This window comes from Podarcis gaigeae (genome assembly GCF_964106915.1).
Source record: "Podarcis gaigeae genome assembly, chromosome: 15".
NCBI lineage: Eukaryota > Metazoa > Chordata > Lepidosauria > Squamata > Lacertidae > Podarcis > Podarcis gaigeae.
The window spans coordinates 22,354,525-22,372,936 of NC_139692.1; the positions used below are offsets into that span (position 1 = coordinate 22,354,525).

Genomic DNA, 18,412 nt, shown 5'->3' on the forward strand with positions numbered 1-18,412 from the left:
CAGGGAACCAGGCAGAGGGCCTTCTCGGTAGTGGCACCTGCCCTGTGGAACGCCCTCCCACCAGATGTCAAAGAGAACAACAACTACTAGACTTTTAGAAGACATCTGAAAGCAGCCCTGTTTAGGGAAGCTTTTGATGTTTGATGCATTACTGCATTTTAATATTTTGTTGGAAGCTGCCCAGAGTGGCTGGAGAAACCCAGCCAGATGGGCGGGGTATAAATAATATATTATTATTATTATTATTATTATTATTATTATTATTATTATTATTAATTTGCTGTGCTACAGTCCCTCTGGACAGCAATAACATGGGAGCATTGGGGATGCACCATGGAACAAACTAAAGCAGAAGGAATCCACCACCAATGCACAGTTATTGTGTAAAGAGCAGAATATGCCAGCAACAACACAGCAGGCTGGAGGAAATGCAACAGCAGGGAACACACATGGCTTATCCAAAGTTTCTCTTGTCCCACAGCTTTTCCCCAGGGAAAAATGTTCTTTAGTGCTCAATCAGAGAAAACGGCAATTTGGGTTTTCCCCAGAATACCATTTATTCCGAGCTATCATTAAAGAGCAGGTTTTCCAAGGGTAAGGGGAGGGGTGTCCTTATTTTCATCAGCGAAATGTTGGCGGGGACATTTCTATTTTCATCAGAGAAATGTTGGAGGGTATGTCAGACCCATGCTTTCCAGGCATGGCAAAAGTAGAAGTGTGGACAAGTCCACAGTCCGTAACTTAAGGCGTCCATTTTGTTACTGACCGCCGACTCGGATTGGTGTGGACGTTTTGGTCAGTTGGGACTTAGTTGCCATGAGGAAGATAGTTGGGATGTGACGTTTGGAGGAGTCGCAGGGAAAAGTTGTTCTGGATGAGGTTTTTCCACTGTGCAAGATATACAAACCCCTTCATTTTATTTCTTCTCGAGTTCTATCCTTTTATCCAGTAAAGTTTTATTGATTTCTTTTTAATCTCTCTCTCTCTCTCTCTCTCTCTCTCTCTCTCTCTCTCTCTCTCTCCCCTTACCCACACAAAATGATGGGGAATGTTAGCTTTTCCTCACACAAGCCTCCCCACCACCAAACACACACACAACCTTAGGCTTTGAACAATAAGGAACCACCAGAACCTCCTCCCTCCACACAAACTATTTCAAGAAAACTTTCTGGGTGGGTTCCAAACTTCTGCATTAAAAACAAACAAGCAAAGCTTGGGGGAAGAAAAAGCGGGGAGAGAAGGCTTCCAGTGAACAAGTTTTGGAGCAGTCGGTTGCTATGGAGATGTGGGGCCAGCAGAAATTTGCATAAGGTTGCTGATTTCCATAATGGAGCTCTGGGTAAAGCAGGGGTGGAAATTTCCATATGCCCAGTGCCCCTTGAAGGCAGTTGGGATGCAGGATTGAAGAGAAGGAATATTTGAATTTCAAATGAGGGTGATTACACGACTACATCCTGGGATGGAAAAAGGACAAAGGTGGGGCGGGGTGGAGGGAACAAGAGTAGAAAGCTAAGGTAACAAATGCTTAAAAAAAACCACACCAAAAAACCCTACACAGAATGCCCAGAATATATAGTCAGAAATCATATGGTACGTTAGGCCTTGGAGCATAGGAGGCAACTAAAATATGTGAAGGGGCTGCCCCCCCCCCAGGGTGATGGACATTGCCATTCAAATGGTGTGTGTGACATTCTGGGATCAATTCAGAAGCTTCTGTAATTCTGGGAGTGTCCCGTTAAAATAGGGACGCTTGGAGGGTATGTGACAATTTTCACATCGAGCTTATCTATATAGATTATTTTTTTTTCTAATTCATATCTCAGTCTTGATGAGAAGTGAGGTTTTTTACCCCAAGTTCCACTAAAAATATGAACAATTCTCTGATGCTGTTTACATTATTATACATGTAATATTATATGCCTGCCATATGCATATACACTCCAAGTTTCTGGAAGCAACCAGCGCATAAACAGATATATACAACAATGTATATACTGTAACTGTATAAAAATGTAGGTATTAATATAAGCTTAAGCTGCAGGCATATGGGGCTTGACTCATTTAAATGTATTGCACATATGTAAATTTTGCATATAATCATTTGATTATTATTTTTTAATTAAAGATAAAAGCAACAAGTGACTCAGACGGGAGCAAACTTTGATTACATCACAACCAACAAATTCCATGTATGAATTCCTTTGAAACGGGTTCCTCTCCCATCCCGTGTGTGTGTGTGTGTGTGTGTGTGTGTGTGTAAGACAGAGGGGGGACTTGGAAGGAGCTGTAGATTATTCTCCTGATTTAACAGCAGATTTACATGTTCACAGGTAGAATCTCTCAGTTTGCAACCTGACAACCCCAGTTAAGCTGGAAGCTGTGCACGCAGGTAAACGATTGTGTGAGAGCTTTAGCGTGTGCCAAACTGCCCAATGGGGAGACATTCACCTTTGCCCGCTAACCCTTGTTATTTAGGCAACTCTGCGGCAGAAGCAGAAAGCTGAAGCAAAGGCATGCAGCATGCCAAAGATACCTGCAGCGCACTGATCCGGGTGCCTTTAACAATGAGCCAAGCCTCATGCCACAGGGTAAGGCCAGTGGTGCGGTTTCCTTTGAGCCTGGAAGAGAAATCTTTATTGGCACCAAATACAGTGGTAGCTCAGGTCCCGAGAGAGTGGCCACATGCACTCCTCACCAAGCTGGGCACTGCCAGCCAGAATATTGCAGAACCGGTGTCCTCCCCAAAACATCTTTTGATCGGTGCTTTTATAGCGAGAGAAAGAACATTAAATCACTTTTATCTTCCGCTCTGCCTTCCCTCCCGATGCACTACTCATTTGTTGTGGCTTTGACTCTGGTGCACTTTTACAGCTGTTTAGGGTGCTTGTGCGAGCACCGAGCATCAGGTGACATGCAATAAGCGCTCTTTGTTCTTGTGGGGCAAAGCAAGTGAGAACAGGTGTGCAGCTGCAGGGCTAATTTGCCCTGCGCCTTGCTGGAATGTAACCCGCAAACACTGTTTTCGACCGTTAAGTGTGCTTCTCAGCCCGTAAAGCTGCAAAGGCAATTACATTATTACAATTAGTGGGGACAATACAATATGGCTTTCTGTGTTCCTATGCATTTCCTTTGCTTCCATGCCCTGTCTATAGGCTTCCCATAGAAAGAAGAGAGCAACATAGGAAGCTGCCTTAGAGCAAGTCACACTATTGCTCCATCTACCTCAGTATTGCCTACACGGACTGGCAGCAGCTCTTTAGGATTTCAGGCAGAGGTCTCTCCCAGGGGTACCTGGAGATGCCATTGAGGATCAAACCTGGGAACCCCCTTCACTGAGCTGCCACCCTCCTCCACAGCATTTAACTGGTCACTGTCATATGTAGCATGTGGGACTATACTGTTATTTATGGATGCATTTTTAGCCTGCCCTTCAGATATTTTCTTCAGGCAGCTACAAATGTTTTACTAGATGGACGTTTGGTTAACAAGCACACCAGTTATCTAGTTCTGCTACTGAGAGGGCTTCAGTTTTTGCTGCTTTCATTTTAACCAGCTGCTTTTTAATGTATTTTCCCCATCATCCGGTTGTCCAACCCAGCCCTGCAGCAGCAGGCAGGCAGGTGTGGCTTCCCAGCTATCGGAGAGCGTGTGTGGCATTTTGCTGGGGCCTGGGGGCCCATCCCTCAAGGAATTCCATGGAACACCACTCCTAGTCCTCAACCTCCAGCAGTGCCATCCATATTCATTCCAATAATCATAATGTGTGCAGAACCAATTTTCTGAGCTTCGCTTCTCCCATCCATATGTGAGATGGGCCCCCTGCTATGGATTTCCTCTTCTTTATGGCACTTCTACTGGCACAATGGTGCCATATTTTGACTCCAAGATCATTGGTGCCTTTAAAAAAGTCCCCCCATCAACATTATTCCTCTTTACTTCTTCAGCTGCGTGGGATATAATTGTTAAATGCTCCATACGTCAGAATGAGTTTCCTGGGACCATTTCTTGCTACCCATTCGCAAAGATTTAGCTTCACACTATTCACACATATTTTAAATTAGCAGTTAAGGTTTTAGCCTATATATTTCAACTGTTTTGCACCTGTACTATTTATTCTTTAGTTAATCGAGTTTAATTTTAATCTTTTATATTTGCATGGTCTCTGTTTCTGTACAGTGGTACCTCAGGTTAAGTACTTTATTCATTCTGGAGGTCCGTTCTTAACCTGAAACTGTTCTTAACCTGAAGCACCACTTTAGCTAATGGGGCCTCCTGCTGAGTCCGCGCCACCAGAGCATGATTTCTGTTCTCATCCTGAAGCAAAGTTCTTAACCTGAAGCACTATTTCTGGGTTAGCGGAGTCTGTAACCTGAAGCGTATGTAACCTGAAGCATATGTAACCTGAGGCACCACTGTATATGTCTTTTTTTTGGTCTGTGACCATAATAAATCAGTTCATTCACTCAGCTTCATACTAGAGATCTCACTCCACCCTGGTCTTCTCCTCCTCAAGGTCCCTACAGTTCTACAGAACAGCTCCCCAATGCCATATTCTTGCCATTATTTGGTACTTCTCAGTCTTGCGAACTGCTTTGCTGGCTACTTCATGCTAAAGGTAAAGGTAAAGGTACCCCTGCCCGTACGGGCCAGTCTTGACAGACTCTGGGGTTGTGCGCCCATCTCACTTAAGAGGCCAGGGGCCAGCGGTGTCCGAAGACACTTCCGGGTCACGTGGCCAGCGTGACATCGCTGCTCTGGCGAGCCAGAGCCACACACGGAAACGCCGTTTACCTTCCCGCTGGTAAGCGGTCCCTATTTATCTACTTGCACCCGGTGGTGCTTTCGAACTGCTAGGTTGGCAGGCGCTGGGACCGAGCAGCGGGAGCGCACCCCGCCGCAGGGATTCGAACCGCCGACCTTTCGATCGGCAAGTCCTAGGCACTGAGGCTTTAACCCACAGCGCCACCTGCGTCCCGATTACTTCATGCTGCACATGTACAATTATCTCCACTTGGGAAATGCTTTAATCCAAGCTGTTGCATTGTGAGATACTCTCGGAAATGATATTGTAGAGTTGGGAAAGGTGCAGAAAAGGACGACCAAAATGATATAGCAGATGGAGGGAAGGTTGTTGCAATGGGGACTCTTTCAGTTTAGAGAAAAGGCGGGTCCGTGGTCATAGAATCATAGAATTGTAGAGTTGGAAGGCAACCTAAGGATCATCTAGCCCAACCCCCTGCAATGCAGGAATATTCAGCTTTCCCATACGGGGATCAAACCTGCAACCTTGGCATAACCAACACCACACTTCAACCAACTGAACTAGAAGTTTATAAAATTGTGCACAACATGGAGAGAGAAAAAGATTTCTCCCTCATTAACTCTTGAATTTGTGGGCATTCAATGTAGCTGAATATAGGACAGTTCAGGACAGAGGAAAGAAAGGACATCTTCATGCAGTTAATAGTTAAACTGTGGAACTCACTTCCACAGGAGGCAACAATGGCCACCAACCTGGATGGTTTTAAAAGACGATTAGGCAAATCTATGGAGAAGGCTAGCAACAGCTACTAGTTGTGATGTCTAGGCTATGAATTCATAATGGAGGTGGCAGTGCTTTCTGGAAACCTGTTACTTGAAACCACAAGAAGGGAGAGGGCTCTTGTGCTTGGGCCCTGCTTGTGACTTTCCTACAGGCCCATAGCTGTCAACTTTTCCCTTTTCTTGCGAGGAATCCTATTCGGAATAAAGGAATTTCCCTTTAAAAAAGGGAAACGTTGACAGCTATGCGAGGCATGTGGTTTACTCTTCTTATGTTATGAGAGGTTGCTGCATTCCACTAACCCTGGTGCTGCAAATGGCTTAGAGAAGGGGATTTCACTTAGGTCAGGTGGGGAAGGATTGAGCAATATAAACACCTCTTTATAAACGATGGAGAACCTTTAGCCCTGTTGGACTCCCATCATTCCTGACTATTGGCCATGCTGACTGGGACTGGGATGGATGGACCCATTAAAGTCCAATCCACACCATCTGTTCATGGGAAAAGAAACAAGTCCTTCCCTCTCCTGTTTCAGTGCAGATTTTAAAGGGATAATTGGAATACTGCAATGTTCTGTTTGTGGGGCTACCCTTGGGGTAAGTCTGGAAGCTAGTGGGGGCAAACTGTTGCTTGTGGGATTTGCACTAGCTGCTAATCTGCTACCACGGCAAGTTCTAGATGTTGGTACCAACATATCAGATGGTTCAGGGCCAGGTTGCTTGAGAGACCACCATATTATACACCTGGTAGATTGCAGTAATCTATAGGAGAGTCTCTTCTACAAGTGCCAAAGATTGCAGAAGTCCTCTCTGCAGAGTTTTTAGTGTTTAGTGGGGCTGCCCCTGTTCTGTGGAACAAGATCTCTGCTGACACTTTATGAAAACGGTTGAAGACATTTTTGTTCCCACAGGCTTTCCCACCTGGATAAGTGGGTCTCTCCCACGAGTGTCCCCTGGTTAGGGTTTTGGTCTTGCTTTAAAGGCACTTGTCATTGTTGTTTTAATTGTTTGCAATTACCTTATGTGTAAAATTGCCTTATGGCAGTGGTTTGGAAGGTGCTTAATAAATTAATTGTAGTAATAACAATAATCCTTAAAGGAACACCGAGGCGAAAGACTTGTTGCTGCTATTTTTAAAGTACTTGCCAGGCAACCTGAGCACTATACACATGTCTCTATCTGGTGAAGCTCCAAAACGGCTCATCCAGCCACTCAGCAGTCTCAACATGCTACTTTCAATCTAGATTGATCCTAGATTAAGGTTGCCAGACGTCCCCGTTTCCCGGGGACAGCTCCTGGATTTACAAATCAGTCCCCTGACAAAATACATTGAAGTTGAAACGTGTTCCCGGATTCGTTGATAAAAATCTGGTAGCCTTATTCTAGAACCTACTGTCCAGAAGGGTGGGTGGGGTTACTTGACACACACTTGAAACCCCTCCCCTTGGTTAGGTTATTGCACCTATCTCTTACCACACCTGCCCCAGATCAAGGAAAAAGGAACTGGTGATTGTGCACCCACCCACAGCATATGCTGTTGGGCTGGTATGGATATAAACCCCCCCCCCCCCGGTTAGGACTGCCTCCATTTGCCACCACAGGTGCAAGATGTTCATGGCTGGTGTGGGGAGAAACCAAGGAAATGAGCACAGGAGATTGGTATTGGGTTGAATTAGGTCACAGTTTTATTATTACAGATGTGAGTAGGCTTGGCTAAGGCACTGGGCATGTATCCAGCACCAAGCAGCCCGCGTGATGCCTGATAGGAACTCTGTGGGGTCAACTCTGTGCTGTAGACTCACCCCCTACATGGATTGGAGTGCCACAACCCAGCACAACCCACCATTGGGAGAGGAGTTTTGACCTATTGGTCGCCTTTAGCCCATGGGACTAAGGATCCAGCCCAATGCCTTATCTTCCAAAGTTGTGATAGTTGCTATGAAGTAGGTGAAAACCTGCAAGCCAGCCAATTTGCTTGCAGGAGAAAATTTCTTCCTGGCCCTGAATATGACAGCCAAGTAAACCCTAGCAAGATCCTTATGCCAACGTGCCTGTTCTCCCGCTGAGTGGGTCCCTAGCAGACTGGGTGGGTGGATAAAAAAATCTCTTGATGGTCAGCAAAGAAGGCAGATTGCACATGGTCACCCTCTTAAATATGGAAGGGGCAGCAGGGCCCTGCCCCCCTTCCCCCTGCCCCAGATATAGGCCCAGCATGGCTGAAGGAGGGTGGTGCCAAGTGACAATCTCATCCCCTGGCCATGTGGAAGATGCCCCCCCCCCAGGGACCAGCTGCAGCTGTGCTGTGCCACAAATGCTGCCCTCTCCCCATTCCCCAGGTCAGTGGGCACTGCCTTCAAATGCAACACACTGTAAAGTAGAATCAATCAGCAATGAGCTTTTATTTTCAAAATGAAACTAGTTTGCGAAAAAGTGCTTTATCAGGGATATAAAGCGGGGACAGTCCAGACTGTGTGGACTCAGTAGAAAGAGTAAGACCTCAGTGTGCATTGAACACAGAATATAAAGTTGTGTGTGTGTGCACTTTCTGAAACAACCCACAGACCAAAATGCAGCCAGGCTTTGAAATTCACTTTTCTGAATTTTGCATTGCCATTCTCCAGCCAAGTAACTTGTACAGAAATACAGTGAAATGTGCATATGGATGCATGCCTTAGTGAACATACAAAAATGCAATATGTTTTGCTGAAAATTGCTTTACATATGAAATGTGTATGTTAGCCAAAAATGCATACGAAAATGTGTATACTAGGAGAAAATTGCACCAAAATGCCCTTGAATTTTCATGAAGACTTCTTATAACTAACTAACTAAATGTGGAAATTATAGTAACTGGTAAAATGAAACACTGAAATGGACAGATTCACCCAGTCCTACCATTGGTCATGCTGACTGGGGCTGATGGGCATCCAATGACAAAGTTTCCCCATCTTCTAGGTTGGAGTAACCAAAAACAAAATGCAAGAACTTGGGAGACAGGATCACAGATCTCCAACATCACAACTTTCCTTTTCACTGCAATGGCCCTTGATTTTCCTCTGTGCAGATAAGCTCTGCTGACCGGTTCAGCTTGCCTTTCCTGCTTCTTTATCTCCCTCCTCTCACTCCTCTGCTTCAGCTTCTGCCACTGATTCTGGACTTCTCTCTACTGCAGAGCTTCCCAGCTCACTAAGCCCTGTTACCATTTCAGCTTCCGACACCTCATCTTCTCAGTCTGGTCCCTCTTCTCCCTCACCATTGTCCCACCACCAATCTCCTCTGAGCCCTATTTTCTTGGGGGTTCCCCAGCTAGGTTCCTCCCACCATTCCTCTGCGTCCAACCAGTCCATGATAGTAGACATGGTTTGAATTTGAATCTATTATTTCGGTCACAGACCAGTTCCAGCCCACATACAATATCAAGGAAGTCATAAAACACGATAGGGGTACATTTGAATTTGCAATTAGGTATAACAGGGACACTACAGTTAAATATATATATAAATTAAAACTTAGTCACTAACATATAACCTGAAATTATCATTTAAGGCCTTAATCATTATGATAGCACAGCTTGTTCCCTAAGTTTTATGGCAAACACACAGAATTTGGCTACGCTTAAACCAGTTCCCTGTAGCCTCAGTGATAGTGACAGGCCATTTAAATGCTAGAATTGGCCAGTATGCTCACTTCCATGAATCACCACCCATCTTAGAGGAAGCCCATTCTATACCAATCAGGCACTTAAAAGATAGTAGGCATGGTTAGGATTGTGCTATGAATCAACACTTTCAGGCACTTGCAGTTGGTTCATTTTATTCACTAGACAGGGAAGGAAACAGAGATCACACTCAATAAGGGTTATGGGGGGACGGACCTGTGACCCTTCAGTTGTTGCTGACCCACAATCCCAGGCCACTGGCCATGCTGCCTGGGGCTGATGGGAGCCGTATTGTGAAACACCCAGAGGGCAGCAGGTTGAGGGAAGGCTGATCGAAAGTAGCCGCCCTCACCATCTTGCAAGGCTCATCAATATCCCAGAGTTGGGATTGCGACATAAGTAGGAGGTGGCGTGTATGTTGTCTGTTTGAAAGAGAGTTGATTGATTTATCTTCTGATTTGCTAGTGATATTGAGTGATAAACACACACGCACAAAATCTCACCGTTTTAATAAAAATAAAAAGTCTGAAGTTCCATCGGGAACTGTTGAGCTGCTCCACTCTCTCTCTCTCCTTTATCCTCTCCAGGGAAACCTCCCCAGGCAAAGTCGCAGAGCTGGTGCCAAGGCTATGCAAAGCAGACTCAGGCCTAGCTGGTGCCAGGCCAGCAAGGGAGGGAAGCAAGCTCCTCTCCCAGCATCTATTGCTGGGATCCAGCCCTGCTCATTGCAAACACCACCCTTGGCATGTGCACACCAAGCTGGGGAGTGGGGTGGATCCAGTTAGGTAGGAAAACTGGGAGCGCTCCCTCCAAAAATCCTTAGCTGACCCCTCTTCCTGACAAAACTCCCTGGGCATAATCCAGTAGGAACGTCTCTTGCACAAACTCTGTCGAAATGGATCTGTTTAGATGGGACTTGCATTCAGGAAGTGTAGAGAAGAAGGATTGTCCCCATGGACTTCGCAAAATGCTTCTTGTTGTTTAGTCGTTTAGCCGTGTCCAACTCTTCGTGACCCCATGGACCAGAGCACGCCAGGCACTCCTGTCTTCCACTGCCTCCCGCAGTTTGGTCAAACTCATGCTGGTAGCTTCGAGAACACTGTCCAACCATCTCATCCTCTGTCCCCTTCTCCTTGTGCCATTCATCTTTCCCAACATCAGGGTCTTTACCAGGGAGTCTTCTCTTCTCATGAGGTGGCTAAAGTATTGGAGCCTCAGCTTCAGGATCTGTCCTTCCAGTGAGCACTCAGGACTGATTTCCTTAAGAATGGAGAGGTTTGATCTTCTTGCAGTCCATGGGACTCTCAAGAGTCTCTTCCAGCACCAAAATTCAAAAGCATCCATTCTTTGGCAATCAGCCTTCTTTATGGTCCAGCTCAAGTGAGCTTACTTTTAAGTAAATCCCATTGAGGTCTGTGGGACTTGGTTATGAGGCAACATGCTTAGGATGGCAGAAAAAATTGTCTTGAGCCAAGGTGCAAAGGAGAAATTAAGAACTAACCATGGTAGGATCGTGGCTCAGTGATAGATCACATGATTTGCATGCAGAAGGTCTTGGGTTCGATCCATGGCAGTCAGTGCAGACAGTACTGAACTAGATAGGCCATTGGCCTGACTCTGGAATAAGGAAGCTTCATGTTTTTCTAACTGCTGTTTGTTTGACTCAGTATTCAGTTTCCAAAAATAGCTTTTAGGCAGGTTATTTGAGACTGAAACTTATATTCCAGGCATGGAGGGAACAGCCTTCCACTGTATATTGATCCCTCCTGGTATTCAAAGGCATAATGCCTCCTAACACAGAAGATCCATTTAGCTCCTTAGGAACTCAATGCACATTAGCACTCAAATGACCAATACACAGATTTATTTATGTCTTTAATTTTCTGCAAATTTAGACTTGAGTGTTGGCACTACTTCCCCTGCTGTCATGCTGGTACAATTAATTTAGCAGATTTTTTTTAATTAACTGCCAAATTAGGTCTCTCTCTCATACAAACACACATCATGCAGCTGTTTAAGAGGATTAATCATTTCTGCATCTGGCATTTTGGTCCAGATTTGGCCTGGCTTTCTCGGAACCCCGGGGGGCATTGAGCTGAGCTAGAAATGACGAGAGATTCTCACCGAATGCAAATATTATCCTGGCGTTTATACCCATCTGGTAGCCTGGAGTCAGGCAAGACTGGACATTTCATGAAGCTTCTTGCTTTTCGCATCTCACAACAGAGGTGGGAGATTGCCTCAGCTGTAGGTGCTGGTTCAAAAATGAACGCAGTGCTTAGAAGCATTCTAGGTACACATGTTTCCCTTGGGTAATATTTGTTTTAGCTTAAAAGGAAAGCAGTGTTCTGCCCAAGACCCCAAATAAACTCTGTGGTGGTCCAAAAATAACTTTCTGCAGGGGCCAGTCAATTCCAAGAGCCCAGATACCTCAACACATGGAGAAGAAAGGATGGAAATATAGACTAGAATTAGTTAGTTTCACCTCTTTCCCTTCTGCAAGCTATGTCTTTCCATTTTGTCATTGTTGTTGACAAATGACAAGTGATCAAATCAGTTTTCTTGAGGGATGATGGGGGACAGCATCTCAGGCCCTACAACTTAGAGTAGCTTCCCATAAAGTTCTGTTGCTTCAGATTGTGTTTCCCACTCCCCTACTCTGTTTTCAGCTGGGATTTAATCACACCTGCAAATTCAGGTTGCACAGTTTTAGTTGTTTGGGAGGTCTTGCGCAAGAAGCACGCCAGGTTGGACAGTTTGTGACAAGGTAAGGGATGGGGAAATGCCTTGGGAAGTATATTCAGCGTTTGATGCAACGTCATCTAACCTCTTGACAAACAAATCGGAAGGAAAGCTAATTGAAACAGGCCCCATCATCTAATCTCCCTGAAAACAAATCAAGGTGCATGCTCAGTAAAGAGGTCACCTGGATGCACCCTGGGCTGACAATTCGGGGGCCAGGCAACATTCTCCTGGAGTGGGCAGGTGTGGTCAAGCCGTTTCTGGCTCCTGTCATAAGATCTGGCAATGGCCACTAATTTAGAAGACTTTTCGAAAGGGGGTCAGACCAAAAATTCATGGGAAATGGATCATTCAGTGGTTACTAGTCATGATGGCACCGCCCAAGTTCAGAGGGCTATTGTCTTTGGTTGCTGCTTCTGGGCTCCTCACACGCATCCATTTGGTCACTGGAAGAAGCAGGATACTGAGCTAAATGGACCTTTAGTCTAATCAGTCTTCTTGCATTCTTAAGTTCTCCCACACAAAGTCAGCTGGAAAGAATAGAAGTGGTAGGGTTGCTTTTGGATGTTTCAGTTGTTTCAACATTTGTGCGTTTGTTGCCCTGGGCTCCTTTGGGAGAAAAGGCAGAATAAGTAACAGTAACAGTAGTAGTCATAGTGATTGTTGTTGTTTATTAAGCTATCCTTCACCTTATGGTTCCGGAGCAGATTATAACATTACAACATAATATTGAGAAGCAACTCCAAAATTACAGAAATAAGGTTATCAATAACAACAATTTTTAAATTTAATTTCAATAGCACCCTTCATCCAAGGATCGCAGGGCAGTCTACAAAATAAAAATGCAAAAAACAAAGAACGTAGTAGCAAATGAAAACAACAAACCCACACAGAGACAAATTCTTTATTAAATTAATAAGACAACCAAATGCAGGTTGTAACCAAACAGAAATACGCGAGCAAAGAAGAATTATACATCACAATGAAAATTTGATCTACGCAATAAATAAAACAGAGCAACAACCACAGCGGCAGCTCCCCCCCGCCCACCCGCCCATTTCAATGAACGCTGAGCTTTGTGTCCTTTGCCCTCAAATGTGCCTTTTGGGTTTGCGATCTGAATTACGGCAGGATCTCATCTGCTTCTTTGAGATGTCTGCCCCCTTCCAAAGCTCTCTCGTTTCTGTCTGGGTGCTGCTCCCTGTCACCACCACTATTCAAACAGCAGCAGGAGTGATACACACTCATTTCCAGCAACACACTGGGGGGGGGGGGACCACAGGGACATAAAGGGAGCACCGTGCAATGTTTTGCCCCTGCATTACCAGTGCAGGACGGGACACATCACCCACGTAGGGTTAAGCAAAGTTCTTCTGAGTGCATAACTATATGTCTGCTCCCTTCGCTTCCATCATGGTCCATGATAGAGTTCATGGTATGTACATGTGCATGCATTTGTTCCCTATATTCGTACTCTGCCTTATCAGTTAAGATCCCGCTGAGGCAGCTTCAGGCACGCTACCAGTTTTCCTTGGCATTTCAAAACGCTAGCAGGTGTGCCATGCCTCTTGGGGCATGCTGGGCCTCTGGGAGCAGCTCTGCGTGTGCAGCACTGGCCGCTGTTTGTTTGGGATCGGCGATCCTCCCTGGAGACATTTGTGTACTTCCATGCATATGCAGCATATATGCAGCATATTCATAGGTCTATTGCTCCTGTAGTCAATGGCATGTTTCTTTAACAGCTTGTTCACCTGGTTTTCTACCCATTGTTTTCTGCAAGGGCTCGTGCCCTGATAATCCAGCAAGATGTTAATGGGAGTGCACCCTAGTCGGATCCCATTCATCTCAATACACTACTTACCCAGAGGCACATTCCCAGTCAATTGCACCGATGCTTTTTGCAATCTGCGGTATGTTTCTACCATAGTAGGAGAATGCACATTTCTGCATGCAGGAAGGTCTCAGGTTCTACCAATGGCACATCCAGGAGACAGGAAAGGTAGATCTCCTCTAGAGATTCTGGAGAGCTGTTACTAGTCACAACAGACAATACTGCACTAGAGCCATAAGTAGTCTGAAGAGGTCTATGGCAGCTTCCCATTGATGTTGTTTGTCAATGCAAAGTTTTGTTTACACAGTTGTTTTCAAAATGCTATCTGCCGGATTCAGTGAGTTGTGCAAAAGGCAGCTGTAAAAGCACCCTGATCGTAATCTTGCAGCCTCCCACCTTTTTTTCACCCTCCTCACCTTGTCTCCACTACCTTGCCCTGCTTGTTGGGTTTTGCTTGTTGAGTCTTGTCCTGGATCAATCTGATGGGGGCAGTGGCAGAGAGTTTTGGTATGCAGGCATTGGGGAAGGGCTGTTGAGTCACCCAGGGACTGGAATATTCTGCAGACCAACAAAAGGACAACTTGGTTCAGACCTTTGCCACCATCAGCTCCTGAGTCCATCGACAGGTGCTTCTGCTCCTTTCCACTTAAGCAGCCTTTTCCAAAACAGTGCCCTCCAGATGTTTGGAACTCTATTTTGCATCAGGTCTGTCTTATGGGAGATGTAGTCCAAAACATCCAGAGGGCAACATTTTGCAGAAGACTGCTCTGAAGGTTAGAGCCTGGAGTTTGAGTTGGGTCACCAACAGCAAGGCACCAGAGCAAACTGCCACAAAGACCATCACACCTATTTAATACTGTGTACCTGTTTGTGGATTTGAATTGATCAAGTTAAGTTAATCGATCTCCTTTATTGGCATAGAAAAAGTGCATCGTATATATGGATCAGAACACAACACAGTTAATGAAACATAGTAGCAGGTAAAAGGTAAAGGTAAAGGGACCCCTGACCATTAGGTCCAGTCTTGGCCGACTCTGGGGTTGCGGCGCTCATTTCGCTTTATTGGCTGAGGGATCCGGCGTACAGCTTCCGGGTCATGTGGCCAGCATGACTAAGCCGCTTCTGGCAAACCAGAGCAGCACACGGAAACGCCGTTTACCTTCCCGCCAGAGCAGTACCTATTTATCTACTTGCACTTTGACGTGCTTTTGAACTGCTAGGTTGGCAGGAGCAGGGACCGAGCAACAGGAGCTCACCCCGTCGTGGGGATTCAAACCACCAGCCTTCTGATTGGCAAGTCCTAGGCTCTGTGGTTTAACCCACAGCGTGTCCCATAGTAGCAGGTACTTTAGGATAAAACTGTCCAGACATCGTGATGTATTAAATGGCCCTTAGGACCTCTGGTGACGTAGTTTCATAACCAATGGCATCTCCAGGAGACTGGTTTCTCTTCAGATCGTATTGATCATATATTGGAAGCCAAACTTGGCTGAAAACCAGGATATGAATAAATGAAAATACATTAATGAAAACATGGTCTAGTACACATGAGACTTGAAACTTTGTTCTGTGTGAGGCAGGTGCAGCCCAGATTTTCACCTAATCTCCTTCCCTCTGTCATGTTATTATTATTATTTTTATTCTGGGGTTTTCAAAGCATTGCTCATGTTGCCTAAGGCTGTTGGGAAGTAGAGCCCAACAACAACTGGACAGGACTGGGCTGCAAGAATGATGTGGACTAACATTTTATATTGCTCTGATGATGTAGGGGAGGTTTGCATATACTTCTCTCAGTGCGCTATTCAGATTTTTATCCATTTCTTAATTTTAATGTCATTTGAGTGCATTGAATGGTTAATTGCTGTAAGTGTCACTGAGTGCCATTTCTGGGATGCAAAACCATACTATGAATATCAATAAATTAGATCATGTTTTCCCACTGAGGCTGGAGCAGTGAGTAGGGTGTTGGGTTCTGTCCTTTGGCAAGCCAGATTCACACCCCTCCTTCTCCTTAAAACCCATTTGGGCAAGTCCTTCGACAGCTGCTATCACCTCAGTGGAACTTACATAGCAAGTTTGTTGCATCAGTCCTTGAGATAAGAGTCATGGAGCATTTTGTTCCCCAGAGTGTTCTGCCAAAGGGATAAATAGTAATTAGTTTGGCATCTCCTGGTTAGGATGACCCATTTCATGTGTGAGAATGAGATTTCTTCAAAGATGATAAAAGGCAGAGGCGGATTTAGGGCAGTGCAAGCTCTACAGGGGCACTGGACATGCAGTCAAGGTGGGCACCTTCTTAAAGCCTGATAAGTGCTTGCCCAGTTTCCAGAAGAGGGCATGAGGTCTCATGCCTCCTTCTCAAAGCTGGGCAAGTGCATACCGGGTTTTGGGAAGGAGAAGGGAGGGCTCTAGGACTCTGCCAGAGCCTTATGGCTCATTCCCAAAGCCTGGTGCCTCACACAGGGTAGCATATTAACAAGGTCAACCCTTGTAAAGGGCCTCTGAAGATCTTGAGCTGGAGGCTGGTGCATTGGAGCAATGGGGTACTGTTCCCACCAACCTCAGCACCCCTTTTGTGGGAGATGTACAGAAAACTGTAACAAGGCATATTCTTGCTAGTTAGCATGTGAAGGGATTAAAACCATAGAGTCGTACTGCTGATAGACAGACTCAGACCATATAAATGTGATTGGTAGAGAAGGCTCTGTGTGATGTCATTTCCCCTCCTCTTCTGGAAGGAAGAAGCAAATAAATATTTCCTTTTCCTCCTCTCCTCTCTCTTCAGCCAACCAGCCCTCTTCTTACTCCAGCATCAGGCACATGCCTGAAGCTGTTTTTGCTGTAAACACAAGTATTTGACCTGTATTTACTCTTAATGTTGCTGCTGCTAAGATGAATGCTTGACTGTGAGCAAAGTATATGTTTTAAACTTACTTTTCAATATTCAGTATTCAAAAGGGGGAGATCAGCCCAATGGCAAAGTCTTGTGCTTTCATTTAAATTGCCTAAAATGGGATTTAAGCTCTGCTCAGCCTTGTGCTTTTAAGTGCAAGTGTTAAGTTGATCCTTTTTGTATGTTAACCCAAACATGTGGGCCTGTAGAGGGATAAAATATAGTTAATATCACCCCTCAACTACCTAATAAAACCCACCACCACCTGCCTGCCTTTATACTTGCAACGAGTCCAAGGGGAGGCCCTGCCTGTCAGCTTCCTCTTCCTCAATCTCACAGTTGCCCTTTTACAGCTCAGCAGGGAGGAAGATAAGGCTGAAATGAGAATTAGAGTTGGCTCTGTCTGTTGTTAGCTCTGGCGCCACCTACTGTTGGCCTCCCTGCCTTCCACCCTACCAGTTCTGATGGGCACCAGACACCACTGCACCTCAATGGCAGGAGGCAAAATGAGATGGGTCACCCTGCCATGGCTATGCCACCAGCCACGTTGGATCCACCAAGCTCTCACCAGAAATATCTCTGACATCTCACTAGAAATGGACACCCATGTCAGTGCTACTGCTTCTTCAGTGGAGGTGACAGGATGGGCAGAGCACCTATATGGTTGTCAGCTTTGGGGCTTGTGCTGCCCAAAGTGGCTGCTTCACCCTGCCTCATGAGGGGGGGGGCAGGCAGCCCTAAAAGCTTTTTTCTGGAGGTGGGTTTTTAATTATTATTATTAATAATAATAATAATAGCAATCAAACAAACAAGCAAATAGATAAATAAATGAGGTGCTTTAGATTCCCAAGTCCTGAGCTGTGGCAGGTTTTAGTAGATAAATGCAGCCTTTAGCTGAGAACCTGCACACTTGTTCTTTTGTTAAAGTAACAGTCTTGACTAATCTTACACTCTCTCTCAATCTCTCCCTCCCTCCCTTTTCATTTCATTTACAGGAAATGAACGAAATGGACTGGATTTCAGCAGACAGGTAAATGCCCTTTGTGCAGATGCATAGTGCCACATAGGCTTTGTTGATATATTGTTTTTTCATGTGACCCAAATCTCAAAGGAGCATGGAAGAGAGGCGAGATGTTAATTGTGTGCTTTACTTCTGAATTAGTACCTGTTGTCTATGTTCACAATACAGGCTTAAAATGCATTGCAGGTGTTGGACTTGATGGCCGTTGGGGGATGACTTGCAACTCTGTTATTCTGTTATTCTATTAAATGGATCAAGGTATAGTGTGAATGTGGCCTTAGGCTTGATGGCATCCAAAGACCCTTCCAGCTCTTCAATCCCACGATTCCAAGCTTTCCACCCACAGAGAGCGAACGCCGGCCAAGCTTCGCTTCACCATGTCTGGAGGGTAAACTAAATTGATCCCAATCTCAGATTTTTTCCACCTGAGCATCTTTCAAGACGTGAGCAAGTTCATCAGACAGGAGTCTGGCTGGGATTCATCATCAATGAAGCTTTTGTTAACTTTCCTTCGGGTTGCCATCTCGACATGTATCAATGCGTTGACTCATGCACAACTCGGAGATAAGCGGCTGTTTATTAGGAAACACACCTGCAAATGGCCATGACGCGTTTGACAGATGTTGTTAACAGGAAAGCATCTGCAGAGATACTCTTGATAAAGCCCAGGGCTAAAGTAAACCAGCAGAAGACCCATATGATTTATCTGTTGATGGGATGTGCCAT

The 18,412-nt window shown here is 45.3% G+C and overlaps 1 protein-coding gene across 2 annotated transcripts in view; it reads left to right on the top strand.

Annotated features, from left to right (window-relative positions):
* The window catches only part of POU2F3 (POU class 2 homeobox 3), an 85,345-nt gene that overhangs the window by 21,072 nt on the left and 45,861 nt on the right, over positions 1-18,412 (top strand). For both annotated transcript variants that reach the window (XM_083714088.1, XM_083714089.1), the window contains one exon: positions 17,661-17,695. In XM_083714088.1, the coding sequence (XP_083570214.1) occupies positions 17,661-17,695 (35 nt within the window). The remainder of the gene's footprint in view (positions 1-17,660; positions 17,696-18,412) is intronic.